This window comes from Elephas maximus, chromosome 22, assembly GCF_024166365.1.
Source record: "Elephas maximus indicus isolate mEleMax1 chromosome 22, mEleMax1 primary haplotype, whole genome shotgun sequence".
Taxonomy (NCBI): domain Eukaryota; kingdom Metazoa; phylum Chordata; class Mammalia; order Proboscidea; family Elephantidae; genus Elephas; species Elephas maximus.
The window spans coordinates 44,297,489-44,325,156 of record NC_064840.1 but is presented as its reverse complement, the minus strand read 5'-3'; the positions used below and the strand labels follow the sequence as shown (position 1 = coordinate 44,325,156).

Below are 27,668 nucleotides of genomic sequence, written 5' to 3'. Positions count from 1 at the left end.
TTGGTCCAGTTCTGCTTACTTTCCCTGTATTGTGTGTTATTCTTCCCTTTGCTGAATTTGATCCTTGTCTACTATCCAATTAGTGATGTCCCATTCCTTCCCCACCCTTGTTACCATCAAAGAATGCTTTTTTCTGTGCTTAAACCTTTTCTTGAGTTCTTATAATAGTGGTCTCATACAATATTTGTCCTTTTGTGACTGACTGATTTCACTCAGCATAATTCATCCACGTTGTGAGATGTTTCGAGGGTGCATCATTGTTCTTTATTGTTGTATAGTATTCCATTCGTGTGTATGTACCATGATTTGTTTATCCATTTGTCTTTTGATAGTCATTTAGGTTGCTTCCATCTTTTTGCTATTTTGAATAGTGCTGCAGTGAACATGGGTGTGCATGTGTCTATACGTGTGATAGCTCTTCTTTCAGGTATATTCCTAGGAGTGGAATTGCTGGATCATATGGTATTTCTAGTTCTAGCTTTTTAAGGAAGCATCATATCATTTTCCAAAATGGCTGTACCACTTTACATTCCCACCAGGAGCGTGTAAAAGTTCCAGTCTCTCCACAACCTCTCCAACATTTGTTATTCTGTGTTTTTTGGATTATTGCCAGCCTTGTTGGGGTGAGATGCTATCTCATTGTAGTTTTGATTTGCGTTTCTCTAGTGGCTAATGATCATGAGCATTTCCTCATGTGTCTGTTAGCTGCCTGAATGTCTTCTCTGGTGAAGTGTCTGTTCTTTGCCCATTTTTAAAATTGGATTATTGGTCTTTTTGTTTTTGAGGTGTTACAGTATCTTGTAGATTTTAGACCCTTATCAGATATGTCACAGCCAAAAATTTTTTTTTCCCCTGTCTGTAGGTTGTTTTTTTACTCTTTTGGTGAAGTCTTTTCTCGAGCATAAGTATTTGATTTTTAGGAGCTCCCAGTTATCTAGTTTCTTTTCTGGTGTTTGTGCATTGTTAGTTATGGTTTGTATACTACTTACGCCATGCATTAGGGCTTCTAGTGCTGTCCCTATCTTTTCTTCCGTGATCTTTATCGTCTTAGACTTTATATTTAGGTCCTTGATTGATTTTGAGTTAGTTTTTGTGTATGATGTGAGGTATGGGTCCTGTTTCATTTTTTTACAGATGGATATCCAGCTATGCCAGCACCATTTGGTAAAGAGACTCTTTTCCCCATTTAATGGACTTTGGGCCTTTGTCAAATATCAGCTGCTCATAGGTGGATGGATTTATGTCTGGGCTCTCAATTCTGTTCCATTGGTCTGTGAGTCTATTGTTGTACCATGTTCTGACTACTGTGGTGGTATAATAATCCACTGCCTTTGACGTGATTTCGACTCATAGTGACCCTATAAGACAGAGTAGAACTGCCCCATAGGGTTTCCAAGGAGTGCCTGGGGAATTCAGACTGCCGACTTTTTGGTTAGCAGCTGTAGCTCTTAATCACTACGTCATCAGGGTTTCCCGGTGGTATAATAGGTTCTAAAATTGGTAGTATGAGGCTTCCTACTTTGTTCTCCTTCAGTAATGCTTTGCTTACCCAGGGCCTCTTCCCTTTCCCTATGAAGTTGATTTGTTTCTCCATCTCACTAAAAAAAATGCTGTTGGAATTGGATTGGGATTGCATTATATCTGTAGATCGCCTTGGATAGAATTGACATTTTCACAATGTTGGGTCCTTCTTTCTATGAGCATGGTATGTTTTTCCACTTACATAGGTCTCTTTTGGTTTCCACCAATGTTTCTTGAATGCATAGAAAAATAAGTGAATAATCTCTTCATTGTGGCTAGTACTAGAACCAGTTTCCCTCTAGTTGACTCCAACTCATGGGGACCTCATGTGTGTCAGAACTGCACTCCATTGGGTTTTCAGTGGCTGATTTTTCAGCAGTAGACAGGCCTTTCTTCTGTGGTGCCTCTGGGTGGACTGGAACCTTCAACCTTATGGTTTGTGGCCAAGTGTGTTAATTGTTTGCACCACCCAGGGACTCCTATTGTTGTTATTGTTAGGTGTTATCGAGTTGGTTCCAGCTTATAGCAACCCTATGTACAACAGAACAAAACACTGCCTGGTCCTGCACCATCCTAACAATTGTTATGCTTGAGCCCATTGTTGTAGCCACTGTGTCAATCCGTTTCGTTGAGGGTCTTCCTCTTTTTCGCTGACCCCCTACTTCACCAAGCTTGATGTCCTTCTCCAGGGACTGGTCCCTTCTGATAACATGTCCAAGGTATGTGAGATGTGGTCTCACTATCCTTATTTCTAAAGAGCATTCTGGCTGTACTTCTTCCAAAAGGGATTTGTTCATTCTTTTGACAGTTCATGGTATATTCCCTGGTTATTAGAACCGGGGATCTTTTCTTGGTCAGCCATCTCATTTAACTTCTTTGTAGCACTGACATGGGCAACTATACCTTACCTTATAAATCTACCTTTTCCTTTGGCTTCTGTAACATTGCACCATTGGATTTCCCTCTCTCTCTCTCTCTAACTTCTTTCTTGGCTTCTCTCTTTCCTTCTATACCACTTATGTGTGTGTTCCCAAAAGTTAGGTTCTCAATTCTTTTTCTTTCTAATTCTTTTGGAGAGATTGTCCTCCTTATTTCAGACATGACCTTTGTGCATGTAATGCCTTAGCTTTTATCTCCAGCCCAGATTTCCCCTCCAGCCATAGTTTTACTTTCTTTCCTGGGTGTCCTGACAACTTGAAAATTAATTGTAAACCTGTTTGTTTCCTTCCCTTCCACCTTCTGTTGCTCTTCTATCTTTCCATCCCTCTCTTTCTTTCTCCATCTCTCTGTCCCTTCCTCCCTCCTTTCCTTCCTTTTTCCTTCCTTCCTTTATTCATTTCTTTGTTCTTTCGTTCCTTGTGGGAGTTGAGCAAAAAGTAAATATACTAAAGATGATGGGAGTGGGGTGGGAAGGCAGCCTACCAGTGGCTAAAGCCTGTAAGGGGGCATGTCAGAGCAGGGCAGTAGCCTGGCAGGGTTGGTAGACTGGATACACATATAGAGGAGGATTGAGTAACTAAGTAAATATATTGAGGATAATGAGAGCTAGGTTTCACATTGTTGGAGAAAGAAGGTACAAATATGGAAAACTGGAAAGCCATTGAACTCTGTGGTATATGGGTTGGAATTGGATTTTTTTTTATCAGTAGTACAAACTCATATATACATATGGAAGAACAGAGATGTGTGTGTGTATGTATACGTGTGTGTATACATAGAGATAGAGATATAGTTGTTTGTTTTTTACCCAGCTCTGTCCACTGAGAGAACCCGAGAGCATGAACACCCCAGTAGTAATGAGCACACCTGGTGCCTAGATCTTGGTTTCTAAATACTCTCCACTAAAAGGGACCAGAGTTCATTGAAGAAATGGCTTATTTCAGGGCTGGGAGAGGGAAAGAACAAGATGAGCCTGAAACATCTTGTCGTGCCAGAAAGTAAAGAAATGCTCAAAAATGATGGGCATGTATCAAAAGGACACAGAAGCCAGTTTTAAGGGGCTCCTACTGGCCAAGTTGGAAACCCTGGTGGCATAGTGGATAAGTGCTACGGCTGCTAACCAAAGGGTGGCAGTTCAAATCCGCCAGGTGCTCCTTGGAAACTCTGTGGGGCAGTCCTACTCTGTCTTATAGGGTCGCTATGAGTTGGAATCGACTCGACAGCACTGGGTTTGGTTTTGGTTTGGACTGGCCAAATCTGAGAAAATTTTAACATGAGTATAAATAACAATAACAAATTTTAACCTTTTGAATAGGAATCCACACGTCCACATTGATATCAATAAATACATGAATAAATGAGGTTGAAAAGAAAGCTTTTCCTTACAGCAGAGTGTTGAGTAATACATACAGAAGGAATGATGGAATTAGAAAATCACCATTTGGCAACCATCTTAGTAATACTGTAATTATTCCAGGTAAGAAACACCAGTATGTGCTAAAACTAATGGTGAAACAGACAAGGAACAAGATTTTACATAGGCTCAAAATATCTCCTCACAAAATATTTTAGCAACTATAAATAAGAAAAAAGTAACTTCACTGTGGAGAAACCTGGCAGACACCAACATAACCATATAATAAAAGCTAGCCAACCCCGCTAGTAATGGGACAGATCAACATTGTGTGGCACCTGATAGGATGTAGTGAGAACAACACAGCATCACATCTGTGATATTCCAGTCAAAGATGCATAACCTGTGTCTAATCATGAAGAAACATTGGAGAAACCTTAGCTGAGGGACAGTCTACAAAAGGGCCAGCCTGTTCAAAAAAGTTACGGCCATAAAAGTCAGGGAAAACTGAGGAACTGTTCTAGTTTGAAGGAGACTGAAAAGACATACAACTGGGTACAATCCTGGATTGAATTCTTTTGCTAAAAAGGATGTTGTTAAGACAATATGTAAAATTTGAATGAGTAAATTTGGAGGTAATTTTATATTATTCTTTCAGAACAACTTTTCTTAAGTTTAAAATTATTTCAGATAAAAAGAAAATTTATCATCACAAACCTTCCTCTAAACCAGCTTTTTTAATCTAATCCATTGCCATTGAGTTGATTAGACTCGTAGTAACCCTATAGGACAGAATAGAATTGCCCCGTAGGGTTTCTAAGGCTATAAACTTTACAGAAGCAGACTGCCACATCTATATCCCATGGAGAAGCTGATAGGTTCAAACTGCCCACCTTTCGGTTAGCAGTCGAGCACTTAACCACTGTGCCACCAGGGCTCTGCTTTTCCTCTAGACTTCCACTAATGGTAGCAACATTCTTCCAACCACCGAAGCTTAAAAATTCTGGGATCATCTTTGATTCCTCTCTTGCCTCAGGAGGGCCACCCTCTTCCCCACCACCCTGTTGTGTTGTTGAATCAATTTTTGACTCATTGCACCCCAAGTGACAGAGTAAAACTTCCCCATAGGGTTTTCTAGGCTGTCATCTTTACAGAAACAGATCACCAAGTCTTTCTTCCAGGAAGCCACTGGGTAGGTTCGAACTGCCAATCTTTTGGTTAGCAGCTGAGTACTTAACCATTGTGTCACCAGGGCTCCTTCCCTACTGTCCTACCACTCATTAAACCAAAAAAGAAAAGAGAAAGACACAACCAAAAACCAGACCAGTTGCTGTTGAGTACATTCCACCTGATAGCAACCCTGTGTGTGCAGAATAGAACTGAACTCCATAAGGTTTTTAAAGCCGTGAGATTTCAGAAGCAAATTGCCAGGTCTTACTTTTGTGGCACCACTGGTTATGTTCAAATCACTAATCTTTAAGTTTAGCATTTTAGTGCTGGAGTGTTTGTGCCACCCAGGGACTCCCTACCACTCACTAAATTCTGTCAGTTCTTTTAGGATGTCTCTCAGATAGCTGCTTTTTAAATTAAACCCCTACCTTTTTTTTTTTTTAATGACTCTACCCACCTCATACATCGTTTTAAGGATTGAATGAAAGTGTCTGTAAAAAGAATTTGTATAACATAAAGTACTACGTAAACATAAGGTCTTATTACAGTACCTTGAGTCTGGATTTCTGCTATTTACTGCTACAACCTCTTAACTGATCTTCCCATCTCCAGTTACTCCCTTCACTGATTCAGCCTCTAGTCCATTACCAGAGTAATCTGCCTGAAAGCACATACTCACCCTTTCGGGACCTTGCTTCCCACAGTCCAGAGCAGGGCTTAACCCATATTCCCTAGGAAGACTTGTGTTCTGTGAACCGCACCAAGATGGTCTGCCTTCATATCAAATAACCGTGACCTTTCCCTAATTCACAGGGAAATGACAAGTTAGTGGATAGAATTTTCTTAGCTTTTAAGCTTGTTTCCTATACTTAGTTATCCACAGTAGCAAGAATCTAAACTTTTATCCACTTGAATTAGCAGATGACAAAACGAACGAACAAGCAGCAAGTAATAACAAGGGCTTGTTTTAACAAGATTGTATTTACTTCAACAGCTTTGTTTTCTCAACAGCCGCATGTGCTGGTAGTTGTGATTTTTATAAAGCACTTGAGTTGTGTAGTCAGTTTCTTAAAAATTGTTTCTATTTTTTATGACGAAACAAACTACATCAAAATTTCATCATCGACAAAGTGGCAAAAACACTGCACTTCAGAATAAAGTCTAAATGCTTTGGCCTACTATTCCCCTTCATGAATCCTTGAGTTCAAACAAAGTTGTCTAATCTCTGTTCACTTTTTTTTTTTTTTTCCTGCTCTGCATAAGCCATCCCAACTCTCTGGAATTCTGCACCATGCTCACTCCCGTCTATAGAACCCCCAGCCAATCTTAAAGGACCAAGTCAACTCTCTACTTTGTGAAACTTTTAAAATACTGATGATCTTTCCTTCCTCGCAGAGCACTGATTGTTTCTGCTACTCACGTGGCACTTAATCAAGCATCACCATATGGATCCTCAGGTTTTGTTGTGCTGAGCTAGGTTTCGCTCATTTTCCTCTTGCTTATCAATGAAATGATACCCTCTTTCTCCAATTACATTGTAGCCAGAAGGTTTATGGTTTAAAGTAAGAAAATAAGATTGAAAAGTTATTGGAGAACTTTGCCAGATTAAGTCATTTAGACTTTGTTTTGTAGGACAGTGTTTCTTGTTTTTCAAAGCTTAGTGTTTTGTTTTTTTTTAGTGTGCATACAAGTTGTACCGTTGTACCACCACGGCTCCTTGAAATGTGTCTAAATCACATTAAATTCTGTTCATGCACAATGGTGTGCTCATGAGGAAGGGATGGTCTCTAAGCAAAGTAATTCCTAGATGGTGCAGTCCCTGCTCTTTCCCCTGTTCCTGACACTCCTCAGCATGTATAGATTTTACTTAGAGCTCGCTCTCTCTCTCACACACACTCATGAATAAGTAAATAACTTCCCAAATAAGAAAACTGAGACTCACAGAAGTTAAATGACCCACCCAAGACAGCAAAGCAGGGTGGGGCAGCCCTATCAGAAGCATTTACAATTCTTTCCTCCTCATTCCACATTTAAGAAATAAACTGAACATTGTTGGCTGCTGAGTTTGAGATAATGGCAGGACACCCAAAGTGGAAACATCTGAAAAATAGGCAGGGAATGTGGGATTAAGTTAGGGAAGATGGCCAAAACTGGAGCTATAGATCTGGGAGTTATCTTCCTAATCCATCACAGCAGACTGAGCTGATGAGTCCTTTAAGGAGAGGGCCCAGGAGAGCAAGTAGAGTAAGCAGAGGGTTGCTACAGGTTAAACGGAAAGTCCATTGGCAAGGGGCAGGGAAAAGAATTTGAGGGGGAGACATCAGTAGCACACAGGAGAAAAAGTGAAACAGTGGCTGGGGGAGAGAGTGGACACCAACAGCAGTCACTAAGGTAAGAGTAGGCTTCTAAGAAGAAAAGAATATACCAAATGCTACAGAGAGATCAAGTAGGATGAAGATGGAGAAAGGCCGTTTAATGAGGCAATTGGGAGGGTCCTGGTAACCCCTGAGAGTGCAATTTCCATGAGGTTAAGGCTGAAACTATGGATTTAAGGAGAGTAGATGTTGAAGAACAGAAGAAATGTACAGGTGGAACATGCTGGAAAGCTTTTAGCAAAATGAAGAACAGGCTGGGTGAAATTTTTGAGAAGAGTTATAAAGTGTGGGGTAAAGAATGTAAGACATGTGAATAAGGCTTGAGACAGCAAGGTCCTGGGATAGCCAAGTGGGTAGAGAGGTTGGCCTTAGCAAGAGCCAATTTGTCTGAAGCCATACCTCTCTTTCTTACTGAGTTGGAGATGCACAGCCCCTGAGGCTCTTCACTACTCTCAGGTGTGTCAGAATAGTACTGTGCTCCATGGGTTTTCAGTGGCTGATTTTTCCGATGTAGGTCACAAGACTTTCTTCCAAAGTGTCCCCTGGACTCGAACTTCCAACCTTCCAATTAGTAGCTGAGTGGTTAACCATTTGTACCACCCAGGGACTCCAGGGCTAAAGGATCTCTCTTAAATACTTTATTGCCACAGTTTTTTAAATCTCACCAAAATTAAAGCTTAGCAAGGTGACTAATCTCTACTACAGAAATCTGAGTGTAAGTAAGAAGAACTGGGAATATTTCTCAGTTTGGATTTTACGACTTTTTTTTTTTTCTTTCTAATGGGCATGGGATACACAGGATGGATAGAGATGCCAAGTGAGTGCAGAGGACAAATCCACTAATTGCAAAGTCAGGGGAGAAAGCCCACCATTAGAGTGGGGCTACTGGCAATGGTGCATGCCAGGGCTGACACGGTATGGGGGAGGCCATGTGTGTGGTATTTAGAACCAAAGCTGGGGAAGGATGCACAGATCTGGTTTCTGCTCTGGCTCTGTGATAACTGCGTCATCTTGGGCAGGCTTGTTAACATCTCTGAACCCCTGAGGAGGGAGACGTTTCTACCTGTGGGGGGAGAACAGGGAAAGTTATAATCAGGGCCTGGATCACTGTATATTTTGGTTAATTTTTAAATATGTTGCTTCTTTAGACTATAAGTTCTTAAAAAGCTGACACTGAATATTTGATACATATGAATGCAATCAAAGATCTGAGCTGAATAAATGAGTATTTCCCTAAGGGTCTTGTTATAAATATTCAAAATTTTCGAAAGTCCCTCCCCAACAGTACTGTGTCTCTTATGTCCTGAGTTTTCAGTAGGGAAGAGGGGCAATGCCCTGGACTCAGATAAAAGGGGAGTGAGCGCCCTCTTGTGTCCTTTCTCTGCTGGTGTCAGTGGATCAGGAAGAGATTAAAAAATGAACATTTCAGATCTTTTGATGACATTCAGTTACAGGCAAAAGCTAATCATGTGCCTATTGTGTAAAAGAAAATGTGGAAATACAGCGTGAAACAGATACTTCAAAGAATATCTAATGTAGGGGGAGTAATAAGACACATGCAGAAATAACCATCATAGGATACAGACTGAGTGAAATGGACAGAGTGTATGTGACTACAGAAGGATCAAGATTTACATCAATGTAATCAATATCACTAAGTTTACACACGAAAAAAGTTAAATTGGCAAATGTATTATATGCATATATATGTGCATATATATATATACATACATAGTAACAATAACAAAAAGGAATGAATTCTTAAAAAAAAAGATTTACATCAAAATGGAAAGTTGGTTGGTTAGGAAGGAGCTCTAATTGGTAGCGGGCTTTTTTTTTTTTTTTGGTTTTTCTTTTATGGCTTCAGCTCCAGGTTGTCTCTGATATGGAGAGGTTGGTCTCCAGGCAGGGACCACAACAGGCCTTCCAGCTGTCAGACTCCCCAGGCACCTTCGAGGTTTAGACAAGCCCTGCTATGTACTCTCTCTGTTTGGGAGGGAGGTCCTGGAACTCATTTTGGTCTCCTTTCTTCCTTGTAGTATCATTCCCATAGTTATCTATCTCTTGAGTTTCATCTCCTGACATCCCTGTCCCACATCTTTAAACTGGTTATTGACTGGGTCACTGTCTCCATGGCTTCTCCTGGCCTTGATGCTGGCAAATATAATTATACAGGTCCTTCCAGTTTTAGGGTTTTTAGCAAATATAATAAATGTAAGGAAGAAGTAAAAGTATTCCTATTTGCAGATGATATGATCTTATACACAGAAAACCCTAAAGAATCCACAAGAAAACTACTGGGACTAATAGAAGATGTCAGCAATGTATCAGGATACAAGAAAAACATACAAAAATTGGTTGGATTCCTCTACTCCAACAAAGAGAACTTTGAAGAGGAAATCACCAAATCAATACATTTACAATAGTCCCCAAGAAGGTAAAGTACTTAGGAAAAAATCTAACCAGAAACATAAAAGACCTATACAAAGAGAATGACAAGATGCTACCGCAAGAAACAAAAAGAGACCTACAAAGTCAAAAAAACATACTTAATTATGCATAGGAGGACTCCAAATTGTGGAAATGTCAATTTTACCCAAAGCGATCTACAGATACAATGCAATCCTGATCCAAATTCCAACAATATTTTTTAATGAGGTGGAGAAACAAATCACCAACTTCATATGGCAAGGGAAGAGGCCTTGGATTAGTAAAGCATTACTGAAGAAGAACAAAGTCAGAGGCCTCACACTACCTGATTTGAGAACCTATTATATTGACATGGTAGTCAGGACAGCCTGATACTGGCGCAACAACAGACTCATAGACCAACGGATCAGAATTGAGAATCCAGATGTAAATTCATCCACCTATGAGCAGCTGATATTTGACAAAGGCCCAAAGACCATTTAATGGGGAAAAGACAGTCTCTTTAACAAATGGTACAGACATAACTGGATATCCACTTGCAAAAAAATAAAACAAGACCCATACCTCACACCATGCACAAAAACTAACTCAAAATGAATCACAGACCTAAATATAAAATCTAAAATGATAAAGATCATGGAAGAAAAAATAGGGACAATGCTAGGAGGCCTAATACATAGCATGAACAGAATACAAAACATAACTAACAACACACAAACACCAGAAGAGATACTAGATAACTGGGAGCTCCTAAAAATCAAATACTTATGCTCATCAAAAGACTTCACCAAAAGAATAAAAAGGCAACCTACAGACTGGGAAAAAATTTTTGGCTACAACATAACCGATCAGGGTCTAATCTCTAAAATATACAAGATACTGCAAAACTTCAACCACAAAAAGACAAATAACCAAATTAAAAAATGGGCAAAGGATATGAACAGACACTTCACCAAAGAAGACATTCAGATAGATAACAGATACATGAGGAAATGCTCACGATCATTAGCCATTAGAGAAATACAAATCAAAACTGCAATGAGATACCATCTCACCCCAACAAAAAAAAAACAAGGCTGGCATTAATCCAAAAAACACAAAACAATAAATGTTGGAGAGGCTGTGGAGAGATTGGAACAATTATACACTGCTGGTGGGAATGTAAAATGGTACAACCACTTTGGAAATCGTTTTGGCGCTTCTTAAAAAGAAGTACCATACGATCCAGCAATTCCACTCCTTGGAATATATCCTAGAGACATAAGAGCCTCACACGAATAGATATATGCACACCCTTGTTCTTTGCAGCACTGTTCACAATAACAAAAAGATGGAAACAACCTAGGTGCCCATCAACAGATGAATGGATAAACAAATTATGGTATATTCACACAATAGAATACTATGCAACCATAAAGAACAATGATGAATCCGGGAAACATCTCAAAACATGGATGAATCTGGAAGGCATTATGCTGAGTGAAATTAGTTAGTCACAAAAGGGCAAAAATTGTATGAGACCACTATTATAAGAACTGAAGAAAAGGTTTAAACACAGAAGAAAATATTCTTTGATGGTTATGAGGGTGGGGAGGGAGGGAAAGGGGAATTCACTAACTAGATGTTGTTGTTGTTAGGTGCCGTCGAGTCGGTTCCGACTCATAGCGACCCTATGCAGAACAGACCAACTAGATAGTAGACAAGAATTGTCTTAGGTGAAGGGAAGGACAACACACAATACAGGGGAAGTCAGCACAACTGGACTAAACCAAAAGCTAAGAAGTTCCCTGAACACAACCAAACACTTCGAGGGACAGAGTAGCAATGGCAGGGAGCTGGGGACTATAGTTTCAGGGGACATCTAGGTCAATTGGTATAACAAAGTTTATTAAGAAAATATTCTTCATCCCACTTTGGTGAGTGGCATCCAGCCACTAAGATGCATCAATTTGTCCCAACCCACCTGGAGCAAAGGAGAATGAAGAACAGCAAAGGCACGAGGAAAATACTAGCCCAAGAGACAAAAAGGCCACCACATAAACCAGAGACTACATCAGCCTGAGACCAGAAGAACTAGATGGTGCCGGGCTACCACCAATAACCGCCCTGACAGGGAACATAAGAGAGAGTCCTTGAGAGAGCTGGAGAAAAGTGGGCTGCAGAACTCAAATTCTCATAGAAAGACCAGACTTAATGGTCTGACTGAGACTGAAGGAACCCCAGAAGACATGGCCCCCAGACTCTGTGTTAACCCAGAACTAAAACCATTCCCGAAGCCAACTCTTCAAAGATTAGACTGGACTATAAGACATAAAATGATATTCGTGAAGAGTGTGATTCTTAGTTAAAGAAGATGTACGAGACTAAATGGGCATCCCCTGTACAGAAGCGAGATGAGAAGGCAGAAAGGGGTAGGAGCTGGTTGAATGGTAACCGGAAATCTGGGGTGGAAAGGAGGAGTGTGCTGTTACATTATAGGGATAGCAACTAGGGTCACATAACAATGTGTATATAAATTTTTGTATGAGAAACTAACTTGAGCTGTAAACTTTCACCTAAAGCACATTAAAAAAGAAAGAAAGAAATCCCTTGTAAACATTGTTCCTGAAAGCACCTTTCTGCTGGACTCTTAGAGACCTAAAGGGGTACACCCCCTCCCTCGGTCTGCCTCCTCCTCTGCTCTTTCTACTCATTCCTCCTCTACCCATTCAGCCCAAATGCTAATGAAGATGGAATCAAACCATGGCAGTAGATGTGAAAAAAAATCCAAGCAGGTAGAAACTAGTGTTCATTGGGGAAGCAACATGGTGAAAGGAGCAATCTTTGGAGTCAAATCTGGGTTTTTAAACCCAACTCTGCTTCTTAGAGGCTGTGGCCGCTTTATCCTGAATTCTCCACCAATTAAATGGGGGTAACAATAACTACCTACCACAGAAGATTCTTATGATGATTAAATAAAATATAGTACATCAACACTTCAGGAAGTATCTAGTTTAATGAATAATTAATCTAGTCCTCCTCCCCTTCACTCCCCAAACCTCTTTGTTATCTTGTAGTGTCTATAAGTCTCATGGCCATGGCTGAGACCCCTGGGTCAGTTGCACAACTACTAAGATTACCTTCAGGGAAGCAGAAGAATAGCTGCTTTGTTTTCTAGTGTAGGGTGGTGTGGGGAAGGTATTTATTTCCAAACCATCCTAATTACTTCCAACATCTTTTCCAGTTGCCCAAGCCAGAAATCTGGGAGTCATCTCTGATTTCTCCTTCTGTTTCATCTCCCACATCTACATTTCTAAGTTCTGTCATTTCTTAAGACCTTCTAAATCTAATTCTCTCCACCCTCTTTCACTACTTTAGTTCAAGTTGCCATTGTCTCTTGACTGAAAACTGCAATGGCTTTCTAACTGGTCTTCAGTATTGTCCCTCTTCTTAATTATCCTGCAGCCAAGTCTTAACAAGTCATTTCCCTGTTTAAAACCTCTTTAAATTAGTTGCTCAGCTACTTTCAAGATAAAATCTTGACTTATTAGTGTGGCTCAGCTTCCTGTTGTGGCCTGTGCCTGCCTTTCCAGCCTTCATTTTCATCAACCCTGCCATCAATCCCCACTCCTCTATATTCCTCTGTACTCCAGGTAACCAGTTGCCATTGAGTTGACTCCAATTCATGGCGACTCAATGTGTGTGAGAGTAGAATTGTGCTCCATAGGATTTTTAGGAAGTAGATCACCAGGTCTTTCTTCTGAGGTGCCTCTGGGTGGCTCACACCTCCAACTTTTTGGTTAGCAGCTAAGCATGTTAACCCAGGGACTGTATGCTCCAGCCAGACTAGACTATCTATAATCCCAATAATAAGTCACAGTAACTGAGGGGTTTTCTGGGACATGGGACTTTTAGTACTAAAAACAGGAAAGTCTTGGACAAACTAGGATGGTTGGTCACCCTAGTTTTGCCTGGAGTCTCTGCAGCTCTTATTCCTCTCTTTGGAATGCCCCTTGTCTGCCCCGCCTCCTATTTATTACTCATCCTCCGGTTACAGCTTAGATGTCACCTCTGCAATCCCCATGGAGTTGTGTATCCATCCCTTCTATAAGCTCTCACAGCATCCTCTTCTTTCAGCTATCACTGTATTGTGATTGCTGCTGTCTCCCTTGTAGTTACAAAGTCATTGAGGGCAGGAAGTTTTTTTTTTTTTTTTCTTCATGTTTTTATTCCCAGAGCCTAGCATAGAGTCTGGCACATAGTAGATGCTCAATAGTTTTGTTGGATTAATGGATATCAATATTAATTTATCTTTATATTATCAGTTGTCTGGCTAGTTCGTATCACTATAAACTAGAGGACCCTGGCATTATGACCTAAAGGTGGGCAAGAGTCACACAGGGAACCAACCTGAGGTGAATAGTACATTCCAGAACTGGTGGCAATAATATTGCTCATCCCACATATTCTTTCAGAGCCTTGCAACTCTCCTGCCTATGTTTCTTCTCCTTGAAACTAGACAAGCCTCTGTGACTGTTATGGATTGAACTGTATCCCCCCAAAATGTGTGTCAACTTGGCTAGGTCTTGATTCCCAGTATTGTGTGGTTGTCCTCCTTTTTGTGATTGTAATTTTATGTTAAGAGGATTAGGGTGGAATTGTAGCACCACCCTTACTCAGGTTACCTCTCTGATTCAATGTAAAAAAAGCTTCCCTGGGGTGTGGTCTGCACCACCTTTTATCTCTTAAGAGATAAAAGGAAAGGGAAGTAAGCACAGAATTGGGGACCTCATACCACCAAGAAAGCCGTGCCAGGAGCAGACCCGGGGTTCCTGTGCAAAGAAGTTCCTAGTCTGGAAGAAGATTGATGAGAAGGCTGGTAGAAAGAGAAAGCCTTCCCCTGGAGCTGATGCCCTGATTTTGGACTTTTAGTCTACTTTACCATGTGAAAATACACTCATCTTTGTTCAAGTCATCCACTTGCGGTATTTCTGTTATAGCAGTACTAGATAACCAAAACACCTATGTGTTGTAAATCCTTATCTATGATGTTAAGGAGCCAGGATTAGAGGCAGTTATGTTAATGTGGCAGGACTCAATATACAGGATTAGCTTGTATTTTGAATCAATCTCTTTTGAGATATAAAAGAGAGAAGTGGGCAGTAGGATCTCAAAGGGTGGGGCCATGGCCTCCAAGGTTTCAAAGAGTCAGATCTTCACCAACTTGGTTCTGGACTGCCATTCACAAGTGCCGGGGGATGGAGCTGGATCTGCTGGCTAAAGCTGAGGACGCAGGGCTTCCATGGCCAAGGGGCAGAAGTGTCGGGCCTGCCAGAGCTGAAGGGGTAGGGTCACCAGTCAGATGGACTAGGAGAATGGGGCTGCCCAAATCTGAGGGAGCAGAATTGCTGTCCCAGTAGGCCTGGAAGGCAGAGCTGAAGCTCAGGGCTGAGGGGCCTCCACCCAAATCCAGACAGTGTGGCCAACACCCAGAGTCTGGAGGGCAGGGCCATTGCCTAAATGGTCTCAGAGAACAGAAAATTATTTTCAAGCCTTGAGGGCTAATATAATGTGTTCTGCTGACTTGCTTGGTGCCTATTTCTTTTCCTCCAATTTCTCCCATTTGTAAGGGAAATGTCTACCTTGTGCCTGTTCGTTCCACCATTGTACTTTGGAAGCAGATAAGTTGTATTCTAGATTTCACAGATGAAGGGGAATTTTTGGAATTTGGACTTAATTTAAGACTTTTGGGATGAGATGATTGGATGAATGCGTTTTACATGTGGCAAAGACGTGAATTTTGGGAGACCAAAGGGTGAAATATTGTGGATTGAATTGTGTCCCTCCAAAATGTGTGTCAACATGGACAGGCCATGATTCCCAGTATTCTGTGGTTGTCCATTATTTTGTGATCTGATGTGATTATCCTATGTGTTGGAAATCCTAACCCCTATGATGTTAATGAGGCAGGATTAGAGGCAGTTACATTAATAAGGCAGGACTCAAATCTACAGGATTAGGCTGTATCTTGAGTCAATCTCTTTTGAGATATAGAGAAGTCAGCAGAGTGGAGAGGGACCTCCTACCACCAAGAAATTAGAGCCAGGAGTGGAGCACGTCCTTTTGACTTGGGGTCCCTGTGCTCAGAAGCTCCTAGACCCAGAGGAAGATTGATGACAAGAAATTTCCCTACAGGGCCAACAGACAGAAAGCCTCTCCCTGGAGCTGGTGCCATGAATTCGATCTTCTAGCTTCCTACACTGTAAGAGAATAAATTTCTGTTTGTTAAAGCCATCCGCTGTGGTATTTCTGTTATAGCAGAACTAGATAACTAAGACAGTGATTCATATGGTGTTATGGATTGAATTGTATCTCCCACAAATGTGTGTCAACTTGACTAGGCCATGATTCCCAGTATTGTGTGATTGTCCACCATTTTGTCATCTGATGTAATTTTCCTATGCATTGTAAATCCTATCTCTGTGATGTTAATGATGCAGGATTAGAGGCAGTTATGCTAATGAGGCAGGACTCAATCTAAAAAATTAGGTCGTATCTTGAGTCAATCTCTTTTGAGATATAAAAGAGAGAAGAGAGCAGAGAGACGGGGGACCTCCTACCACCAAGACAGTAGTGCCAGGAGCACGGTGTGTCCTTTGGACCCAGGGTCCCAGTGCTGAGAAGCTCCTAGATGAGGGGAAGATGAATGACCAGGACATTTCCTCAGAACTGACAGAGAGAGAAAGCCTTCCTCTGGAGCTGAGCTCTTGAATTCAGACTTCTAGTCTACTAGACTGTAAGAGAATAAACTTCTTTAGGTGAAGGGAAGGACAACATACAATACAGGGGAAGTCAGCACAATTGGACTAAACCAAAAGCTTTTAAGTTTCCTGAACACAACCAAACACTTCGAGGGACAGAGTAGCAGGGGTGGGGGGCTCGGAACCATGGTTTCAGGGGACCTCTAGGTCCATTGGCATAACAAAGTGTATTAAGAAAATGTTCTGCATCCCACTTTGGTGAGTGGCATCTGGGGTCTTAAAAGCTAGCAAGCGGCCATCTAAGATGCATCAATTGGTCTCAACCCACCTGGAGCAAAGAAGAATGCAGAACAACAAAGATACAAGGAAAATATGATCCCAAGAGATAGAAAGGGCCACATAAACCAGGAACTCCATCAGCCTGAGACTGGAATAACTAGATGGTGCCCGGCTCGTACTAATGACTGCCCTGACAGGGAACACAACACAGAATCCCTGATGGAGTAGGAGAAAAGTGGGATGCAAATCTCAAATTTCAATAAAAAGACCAGACTTAATGGTCTGACTGAGACTAGAGGAACATCCGAGTACATGGTCCCTGGACTCCCTGTTAGCCCAAAACTAAAAGCATTCCTGAAGCCAACTCTTCAGACAAAGATTAGACTGGACTATGAGACATAAAATGATATTAGTGAGGAGTGTGCTTCTTAGCTCAAGTAGACACATTAGACTATGTGGGCAGCTCCTGTCTGGAGGCAAGGTGAGAAGGCAGAAGGGGACAGGAGCTGGTTGAATGGACATGGGAAATACAGGTGGAGAGGAGGAATGTGCTGTCACATTATGGGGAAAGCAACTAGGGTCAAATAACAATGTGTGTATAAGTTTTGTATGAGAAACTGAACTGAATTGTAAATTTTCACTTAAAGCACAATAAAAAAACAAAACAAAACAAAAAAACTCCTGTCTGTTAAAGCCATCTACTTGTGGTATCTCTGGTGTAAGAAAAAAAAATTTTTTTTTTTTGTGTAGCAGTACTAAATAAACAAGACATAGGCTATGGTGGGAAGGACACTATGAGACTTCCAAGACTAGGACATAAAAGGTGATACAGATACTACATGGCTCTCTCCTGGGACACTCATCCTTGGAACCCAGGTGCCATGCTGTGTAGAACCCATTCCACATGGAGAGGAACAGAGGACCCTGGCCCTGGCCGAGTGCCCAGTGTATAGCCAGCATCAAATTTCCAGTTGTGTCAGTAAGCCACCTTTGAGAAGACCCAGAGGATGCTGCATGGACCAGAGAACAAGCTTTCCCCATACAGTGCTGCCCAAAGTGTAGATTCACGAGAAAATCCACTGGCTGTTGTTTCAAGAAACAAAGATGTAGCCATTGGTACTGGATGAGGCCTTCTTTCTCTTAATATCCTTGCCACAGAAGATTCTCGTTTATTCCATGAAAGAAAACCAGAAGGAGTTGGGAGCATACTGTAATTTGGCCCATTCAAACATCTGTTCACAATGTGACTGGCTCCTGACATAATCAGTGGGGTGCACTGGGACAAATGGGGCAGAAACCTGGCACTATAGACCAACCCAGCTTACACAGCTGCCCCTCGCTCCTGAGGGCAGACCACGACAGCTCAGGCTCCAGGAAGAAGAAATTCTTCCAGACAGTTGCCTGCTCTGCCCATGGAAAGAATACAAGGTCTCATTCCAGGTGTATTTTCTTTTTTTCTGCCTCAGAGCCACTTGTTAGCTTTACCTTGGGTGGTGCAAACTGATAAATTGTAAACCAGTCATGTTTTGCCCCATGGATCATTTGGACATTCAGACTACTGTGTCCTGGACTGTCCTTCCAAGCCACCATTTTAAGCCATTAATATATATATTACATAATATAGCATAAGAACATAAACATTCAAACTTACATGACTAACACACGTATTTGTTTTTCCATAATCCCACCTTACCCAGGCAAATAAGCATCCTAGAATGGTAAATGGTGGTTTAGTTTAGAATGTATAACTAATATTTTTGTAGCACAGTTATAGTTTCTGTTTCCAATAACTTTTTAAAGCCCATTTACATCGCTTGAACATCAATCATAACTTCTCCCCTCATTGTGCTAGTTATTCTCCTTGTCCCATTTATATCCTACCCCCCCACCCCACCCCGATCCACTGGCCATACTCCTCAGCTCTGCTCTATGCCTTGGGAGGCTGACATCTAAGAGCTACACCCCCCAGGCTTCTTTGCTCTGTGACTTCCAGTTGGGTTTGACAAAAGCACTGTTGGGATATTGAAGGGTAGGTAGAGAGACAGGCTGGGGGTATTCTCCCTCATTTCTCCCTCCTAGGCCTTGGTTTTGACACTGGCCTCATTCCTCTATGATATGACATATATTCTGTTGGGTGGACTCTCTCCTGAGGCTACAGCTCTCATTGGGTTCCGGAGACACTGATCTTTCCCCTTTCCTCTTCAGGCCAAGGAGTTATAAAGGCATCCCACTCTTCCAGGTCCTGGTTGCTTCACCATCCCTTCTTTAACCCTACCCATACTGTGGTTAAACAGCCCTTCATGAAACTGTTCAAGTAGCCTTGGGAATGTGCTCTTTTGGGACCCTGAATATACCCAATAATAGCAATGGTGCCATCATACGTCTCTTCATCAACCCCATGTAATGTACCATCTCATTTCTCCTTAAATTTGTACATGTATTAACATTTACCCTGTGAATACCTTTTACTGAAATACAGCAGAACTCACTTTCACAACAAGGTACTTAAACTGTAAGAGCTTCTAATAAAGGAGCCAAGTCACATTCAACTCTCAAACATGTACATTTTGTTATTTCTTTAAAAGTCCTTCCACATTTTTAAATCAGCTTCAGTTCTGGAGCCTGGAAGGGTAAAGAGTGAAGCTCAGAGTGTCCCTGAATATGCTGGATGAGAACTTTAGTTGCTGCCTTGGCAGCTGAGAATCCTACTGACTGATGAGAAGCCCAGGCGAGATGTGCTGGAACTTCTGCAGGGGACTGAGTTCTGCATTTAGGGATACCTAGGGAGGAAAAAGGTGTGGTTAGAGTGTGAGTTATTACAGTATCAAAGGAAACTATAGCACTAAACTTATTTTAATGACATAAAACAATTCTACAAAAACCATAGGGCTGAATGAGATTTACTGAGATTTCCTAATTTCACCTCTCGCCACCCCCATGCAAATCCTCATCTTGAGCTACTAATAATAAGTTCTTTAGTTTTTGCGTACTTTCACAAACATTATTTCATTTGAATCTCAAGATAGTTCTTTAAGGGAGATAGGGAAGTATTAACACCTACATTTTATAAATAAATGAAACTGAGGAACAAGCAGGTTAAGTGAAGGTCCAAGTTTACACAGCTAAAAAGTACCCAAGCTGGGTCCGGACACTTGATCTGACTCTCAGACCAGGTGAATACTGGTATAGTTCCCATATTTCATCATCTCTATTAATCTGTGCATGCACACTCATTCTCTCTAAAAAGTCACAGGTTGACATTCCAACCAAAACTCACAGTGAGAAAGGATTTCTCCTTGACATCTGGCCACGAGCAGGAAAAGGAAGAAGAAAGAATGGAGAGAGGGAGAGAAAGAAATAATACAATCTGAGCGTGCAGTGATATACAGTGATGTACTCTTTCAATTTCACCGTTGGCTCCTACTATGTGACGTGAGAGATAGGAAATTTTGGCATAACACAGATGCTGTAGCTTCGCCTTGAACACAAACCCTTTCCTATTACTTCATACCTGGTGGGCAAATGGCAGGAGTTAGGTCAGATCATTTGTTACCATTTCTCTAATACTCTAATTGGTATGTTTGTAGTATACAGAGTTTCTATTAATCTGGGGGAAATCCTATTTTAGACATTCATTGAATCAGAAATTTCTTTAATCAATGACTGCTGTCTCCAATCCTCAGCTCCAGCTAACCTGGTTGTTAATTATCCTACAAGAATGCCACCCACACACTGGTCTTGCCTCACCCACTATACCTGCCTGAAGTGCTCTCATCAGCCTTTCTCTAAATATAACCTGTCCTGCAAGGCCACCTTCTCCAAGAAGCTGAGTGTCTAGTGAGCGTCTAGACCCTCAGTGATTCTCTGTCATCTGGATTCCTGAAGTCATTATTATTGAGACCATTTTCAATGAGACTGTAAGCTTCATTGAGTCTATAGGTAAACTCATTGAGCCTATAGTAAAACCAGTTACTCTTGAGTCAGTTTGGACTCACAGTGACCTCATGTGCATCAGAGTCGCACTGTGCTCTGAAGGACTTTCAATGGTTGATTTTTGGAAGTAGATTGCCAGGCCTTTCTTCTGAGGCACCTCTGAGTGGACTTGAACCTCCAACCTTTTGGTTAGTAGTCATATGCATTAACTGTTTGCACTACCTATATACAGTAGGTGGTCTATATATGTATATCATTGATTTTTCTGAGAAAAAGTAGGCAAAACTGCAGTTAAAAGTAGTAAGTTGTTAGAATCAAAGAGAAAGGGGGGGTGGGGAAGGAGGGAGAAATGGGAGTACATAATCTTCCCTCATTTCAAGTTTTCTGTGTTGTTTTAAGGTCAGCATAAGGTAAAAGGACAAATGGGAGTGTTCCTTTGTGCTCTTGATCCTATCTGGAAAAAAAATTTTTTCTTCTCTTTTAGTAACAATGAAGATAAAATAGTATCTATTGAATAAAGGAAAAGCCTAGCTCTGTGTGTTACAAACATGGGCTAGTCACTACCTCACCTGTAACAGCTTCAAATGTAACTCTATCACTGTGCAAAGTATATAACCCTATCACTGTGCAAAGTGTATAACCCTGTTAATCTGTTGCCATTGAGTCATTCCCACCATAGTGACCCCATAGGACAGAGCAGAACTGCCCCACAGGGTTTCCAAGGAGTGGCTGGTGGATTCGAACTGGCGACCTTTTGGTTAGCAGCCATAGCACTTAACCACTATGCCACCAGGGTTTTCTGCATAACCCTGTCACTGTGCAAAGTGTATAATCCTATCACTGTGCAAAGCGTATAATCCTATCACTCTGCAGAGTGTGTCTAGCACTGCATTCAAGTAGCCCCTTTCTCCTAAGCCGCTGGGGGCTGTTCACAGGCCTAGCCAGGCTCTTCTCTGCTTCTTTTCTTCTGGTGGCAGGTCCCAGGGACTCCGCTTGCTCTCCTCTCCTCTAGGTTGTTGTCACTGCCTGTCCTGACTGTTGGGTTTCTCATCGCACCAAGATGGCTCTGGGGAGATGGTCTCCTTATGCTCATTCTTCCTTGCTGTCTCTGAATAAAAGCTCACAGACTCTCTTCATTTGAAGACTTCAGTGCCCACTATTAACAAGAGAAAAGACAAGATCTATGAGGAAAACACAGGGAGTTATATAAAAGAGTAAAAAGCTTATAGTGCTAGATCACAGTCTATAGCATCTGACTACCTGGTTGAAACGATAACTGGAAATTTCTTTTATATCAATGCTGGAGTTCACCAAACTTTTTCATTCCTGCTTATCTTTGACTGCTACCTTGCTGTGAACCCTCCCCTTCCTTCCTCCAGAAAGGCTTGCCTTCTTAGCACATAGACTTCGCAATAGGGATAATCTTAGTAGGGTGTTTGAACCCTTATTTCAAGTAGTTATTTTAATTTCTGAGTACTTCCAGACTGGGCAAAGCATGTTTTACTAAATCTCTATCCTACATGCAATTCTTTCCTCAAAAGCATTTTCCTACATCTCCTTGGTGATTTTCTTCTTCTTTTCTCTCTTAAAAAAATAAGTTTATTTTTTAATAGGTTACTTTTCTACAGGATTCAATATTTAAAAGGTACAAAAGGGTACAGTGAAAAATCTCCCACCACCTCATCCCACAGCCCTCTAGTTCCATTCCTCTAGGGCAACCAAGGTTACCAGGTGTGTGTGCCTCCTTCCAGAAATGTTTTATACATACACAAGCAAATATACACATAATATGCAAATATATGCTCCCTCTCTCCTTTTTTACACAATTGGTAGCATACTAAAAACATCATTGCTTTGTTTACTTATATATGTGAAGAAGGAGCCCTAGTGGCACAGTGGTTAAGCGCTCAGCTGTTAACTGAGAGGTGGGTAGTTTGAACCCATCAGCCATGCTGCACGAGAAAATGTGGCAGTCTGCTTCTGTAAAGATTACAGCCTTGGAAGCCCTACGGGGAAGTCCTACCCTGCCCTGTATGGTTGCTATGAGTTGGAATCAACTTGACAGCAATGGGTTTGTTTTTTTGGTGTATATGTCAAAGTATATGTGTGTATGTTTCATAGTTGTATAATAGACTACAGATGAACCATACAGATACATGCTTACGCTGTTTTCAATCTTTTGTGCTTACAAACGATGCTGATATAAATGACCTTTCACATATGTGTGAGTCTATCTGCTGTAGCCCATTTGTTTTCTGATTGCCAACTGCCATGCAATCTACCAGTATTTCTAGTACTGGAGAATTATCTGAAAGAGTTCCTCAACCTGTTTCTATGAAAAAGGATGATATTAAGTAATTTAAATAGATTTTTCTCATCAGTCGAACTTACTATTCTTTTTCTAAAGATATTTGCCTAATAATACCTGTACAGTCTGTTGTTTTAGTGTCTTTAAATCAGAGGAAATAGGAAATTAAAAATATAAGGCTATGGTTTACAGTTTGGAAATCTCAAGGGTTATCTTCTTGGCTCACTTCCTGGGCAATCAGTGCCTGGATCTTCAATCACTGAATCTGTATCTCTTGCCCCACTCTCCCTCCTGAGCTCCTGGCTCATATATTCAACTCTTCTGAATATTTATTCTTGGGAGTCCCACAGGCACCTCAAACAACTCCTCCCTGCTGAGTTTCCAGTCTCATTAGTGCGAAACGAACATTGATGCAATCACCCGGCCCAGATACCTAGCAGTTTTTCTTTACTTGACTAGAACCTTTCCCCCTCTAGTCTGTAAGCTACTCGAGGGCAGGGTCTGTGTCTTGTTATGGTGTATCCCTAGGGCCTAGTCCAGTGCCTGTAAACATTTGTTGAATAAATGAATAAATACACAAATGATTTCTCCTCTTTCGTTTTAGGACAATGGCTAAAACAACCTTGTAGGTGGACTTTGAAGTAGGGATAGAAAATTCCTGTCTGCAGGCTGATGTCATTTTATTGGGCACAGAGAAGTGAGTGAGAATGCAGACAGGTCACTGAGGCTCATTGCCCCAAGAGTAGGGCCTGGAGGAGAGGCTAAGGTGTAAGAAAAGATTTTAGAAAAGAACAACTTGGAATATAAGTTGTATTACACACACACACACACACACACACACACACACACACATAATACATACGGCTGTGTTTTTTTACTCCCCAGTTGAATTTTTTGGGTTCTCCATTCATGATGGAAACCCTGGTGACGTAATGGTTAAGAGCTACAGCTGCTAACCAAATCTACCAGGCACTCCTTGGAAACAGTATGGGGCGGTTCTACTCTGTCCTATGGGGTTGCTATGAGTTGGAATTGACTCCACAGCAGTGGGTTTGGTTTGGTTTTTATTCACGATACTTCCAGAAAATTTGTACATTATCACTGAGATGAGCAACACCATTGGATAAACCCATGGTTCAGTTAAGGGAGTAGACTGGGTAAAGCAGTATGTAGATATGGAAAATAGATAAATATAGTAGTAGCGATGACAGTGCCTTCAGTATGTCAATCACTCTTCTAGGAACAATGGTGATAACAACAATAGCAATAATAGTTGCTTATATCTGACTGCTGGGCATTGTGCTAACAGTCATACATCTAATAGATTGTTTAATCCTCTCAACGGGCCTGTGGTATGATAAAGAAGTGGTAAAGAAGGTGACAATTCTCATTGTAGGAGGCCCCATCTACCTGTCCCCCCCCCCCTTTTTTTCATCTAACATCAACACTTGGTCATGACCTCCAGTTCAGAGGTGATGTGGTAGTACTATATTATTGTTTGTAAATAATAACATGAATTTTTTTGTTTGTCTGTTTTAGTGATATAAACACAACTTAAACTCACTCCTGTAAATTGCCTAAGCATAAGTTGGGGGCACAGCAATAAGTAAGAGCCATCTGTGGAGAAGAAGGCTCGGAGTACAGACAAAATGGCTGGGAGAGTCCCACCTACAGAGACTTCCTCCCAGGAGGAGGGTCTAAGAGGGGTGTCACCTTGCTTCATCCCACTGAGTGGTAGTCCTGGCTTTACCCAGTTGAGTGGCTCCTCAGTCTCCAGGACGGAGCTGCTTCATGCTCTTTTCCATCTGGGGAGTCTGTGAGGAGGACCCTTGCTGTCCTCTTCTCTGTCTAGAAGCTCAGAAAGCTGCTCAGATTTGTCTGTTTACCCCTGGTCAACAGCTAAGGGGAGGGTGTTCCCTTTTCCTCCTAGCTGGAAATACCCATCTTTGTTGTTGTTCAAGATTCTGCTAGATATAGAGGTAAGATATTGGGAGAAATAACCACAGTTTAAAATAAGCCAGAGGCCTGCCTTTGTTCTTGGTTTGTCTTTTAAGTAATTGTCATGGATTGAATTCTGTCCCCCCAAAATATCTGTCAACTTAGCTGAGCCATAACTCCCAGTATTGTGTGATTATCCACCATTTTAGGTGATTTCCCTATGTGTTGTAAATCCTATCACTATAATGAAATGAGATGGATTACTGGCAGTTACATTGATGAGATACATAAGATTAGATAGTGTCTTAAGCCAATCTCTTTAAGATATAAAAGAGAGAAGCAAGCAGAGAGACGGGGGACCTCATGCCACCAAGAAAGCAGTGCTGGGAACACAGCATGTTCTTTGGACCTGAGGTTCCTGTGCTGAGATGCTCCCAAGAGAAAGATACAGAAAACTGGGGGAAAGCAAAAGAGAGGATGGTCTTCCACCAGTTAAATCCTCCTGTCAACGCCTCCTGGCTGCTGGACTGGCCCCTCATCTGTTTCTGAGCAGCTGCTCACCATCAGTGCTCTTCCACTTTCCTTGTAGTTTCAGGCTGTGATTTAGTATGATTTTTACTGCTGCTACTACTACTTGCTATTATTTATATGGCACCTTGGTGGTACGGCAGTTAAGTACTTGGGTGCTAACTGAAAGGTTGGCAGTTTGAACCCACCCAGCAGCTTCTTGGAAAAAAGACCTGACAATCTGCTCCCATAAAGATTACAGCCTAGAAAACCCTATGGGGCAGTTTTAGTCTGTCACATGGGGTCACTAGGAGTTGAAATCGACTAGACGGCACCCAACAACAACAGCTACTGTTTACTGAGCTAGACCCTGTGCTAAGTGCTTTATGTACTCCTCCCAACCCTGTGAGATTAGCATTACTACTAACTCCTTTATTTACAGGTGAGGGAATAGAGCCTTAGAGAGATCGAGTAACTGGGCCAAAATCATCAGGCTAGTACAATAGTAGTACTGTGCACTGAACCTGGGCTGTTTCAGTCTCAAACCTGTGCTTTTGGTCAGAAAGTAAAAAATAAGATGGTATTTAATGAAGGAGAACACAAATGTTTATTAGGAACTTAATATATACCTGGGATTTAGTCCCTGACAACAATCCTGCAAGGCAGGTATCATTATTTCCATTTTACAGAAAAATTGAGGCTCAGAGAAGTTAGTAATTCATCCAAAGTTGCACAATTTCATTCAAGAATCCAGGTGCACAACAGATATATGCACACCCATGTTCACTGTTTACAATAGCAAAAAGAAGAAACCAACCAAGGTGCCCATCAACAGATGAATGGATAAATAAATTATGGTATATTCACACAATGGAATAGTACGCATCGATAAAGAACAGTGATGAATCCGTGAAACATTTCATCACATGGAGGAATATGGAAGGCATTATGCTGAGTGAAATTAGTCAGTTGCAAAAGGACAAATATTGTATGAGACCACTATTATAAGAACTTGAGAAATAGTTTCAACAGAGAAGAAAATATTCTTCGATGGTTATGAGGGTGGGTAGAGAGGGAGAGGGGTATTCACTAATTAGATAGTAGACAAGGGCTATTTTAAACCAAAAAAACAAAACAAACCTGTTACCCAATTAAAAAATGGGCAAAAGATATGAATAGATACTTCACTAAAGAAGACATTCAGGTAGCTAACAGATATATGAGGAAATGTTCACGATCATTAGCCATTAGAGAAATGCAAATCAAAACTACAATGAGATTTCATCTCACTCCAACAAGGCTGGCATTAATCCAAAAAACACAAAATAATAAATCTTGGAGAGGCTGTGGAGAGACTGGAACACTTCTACACTGCTGGTGGGAATGTCAAATGCTACAACCACTTTGGAAATCAATTTGGCGCTTCCTTAAAAAGCTAGAAATAGAACTACCATACGATCCAGCAATCCCACTCCTTGGAATATATCCTAGAGAAATAAGAGCCTTTACATGAACAGTTACATGCACACCCATATTTATTGCAGCACTGTTTACAATAGCAAAAAGATGGAAGCAACCAAGGTGCCCGTCAGCAGATGAATGGATAAATAAATTATGGTATATTCACACAATGGAACACTACACATCGGTAAAGAACAGTGAGGAATCCGTGAAACATTTCATAACATGGAGGAACCTGGAAGGCATTATGCTGAGTGAAATTAGTCAGTTGCAAAAGGACAAATATTGTATAAGACCACTATTATAAGCACTTGAGAAATAGTTTAAACTGAGAAGAAAACATTCTTTTGTGGTTATGAGAGGGGGAGGGAGGGAGGGTGGGAGAGGGACATTCACTAATTAGATAGTAGATAAGAACTACTTTAGGTGATGGGAAAGACAGCACACAGTACAGGGGAGGTCAGCACAATTGGACTAAACCAAAAGCAAAGAAGTTTCCTGAATAAACTGAATGATTTGAAGGCCCGCGTAGCAGGGGCAGGGGTCTGGGACCATGGTTTCAGGGGACATCTAAGTCAATCAGCATAATAAAACCTATTAACAAAACATTCTGCATCCCACTTTGAAGAGTGGTGTCTGAGATCTTAAACGCTAGCAAGCAGCCATCTAAGATGCATCAATTGGTCTCAACCCACCTGTATCAAAGGAGAATG

The 27,668-nt window shown here is 41.3% G+C and overlaps 1 protein-coding gene across 7 annotated transcripts in view; it reads right to left on the bottom strand.

The window, feature by feature from the left end:
* Nucleotides 1-5,921: 5,921 nt before the first annotated feature.
* The window catches only part of FBXO16 (F-box protein 16), a 189,067-nt gene continuing 167,320 nt past the window's right edge, over nt 5,922-27,668 (bottom strand). For 3 of the 7 annotated variants that reach the window (XM_049865710.1, XM_049865709.1, XM_049865714.1), the window contains one exon: nt 18,708-19,588. In XM_049865710.1, the coding sequence (XP_049721667.1) occupies nt 19,514-19,588 (75 nt within the window). In that variant the 3' untranslated portion in view covers nt 18,708-19,513. Of the gene's footprint in view, nt 8,423-18,707; nt 21,923-27,668 lie in introns of those variants that run through there. The other 4 variants (XR_007514868.1, XM_049865715.1, XM_049865711.1 and 1 more) reach the window with 4 other exon arrangements.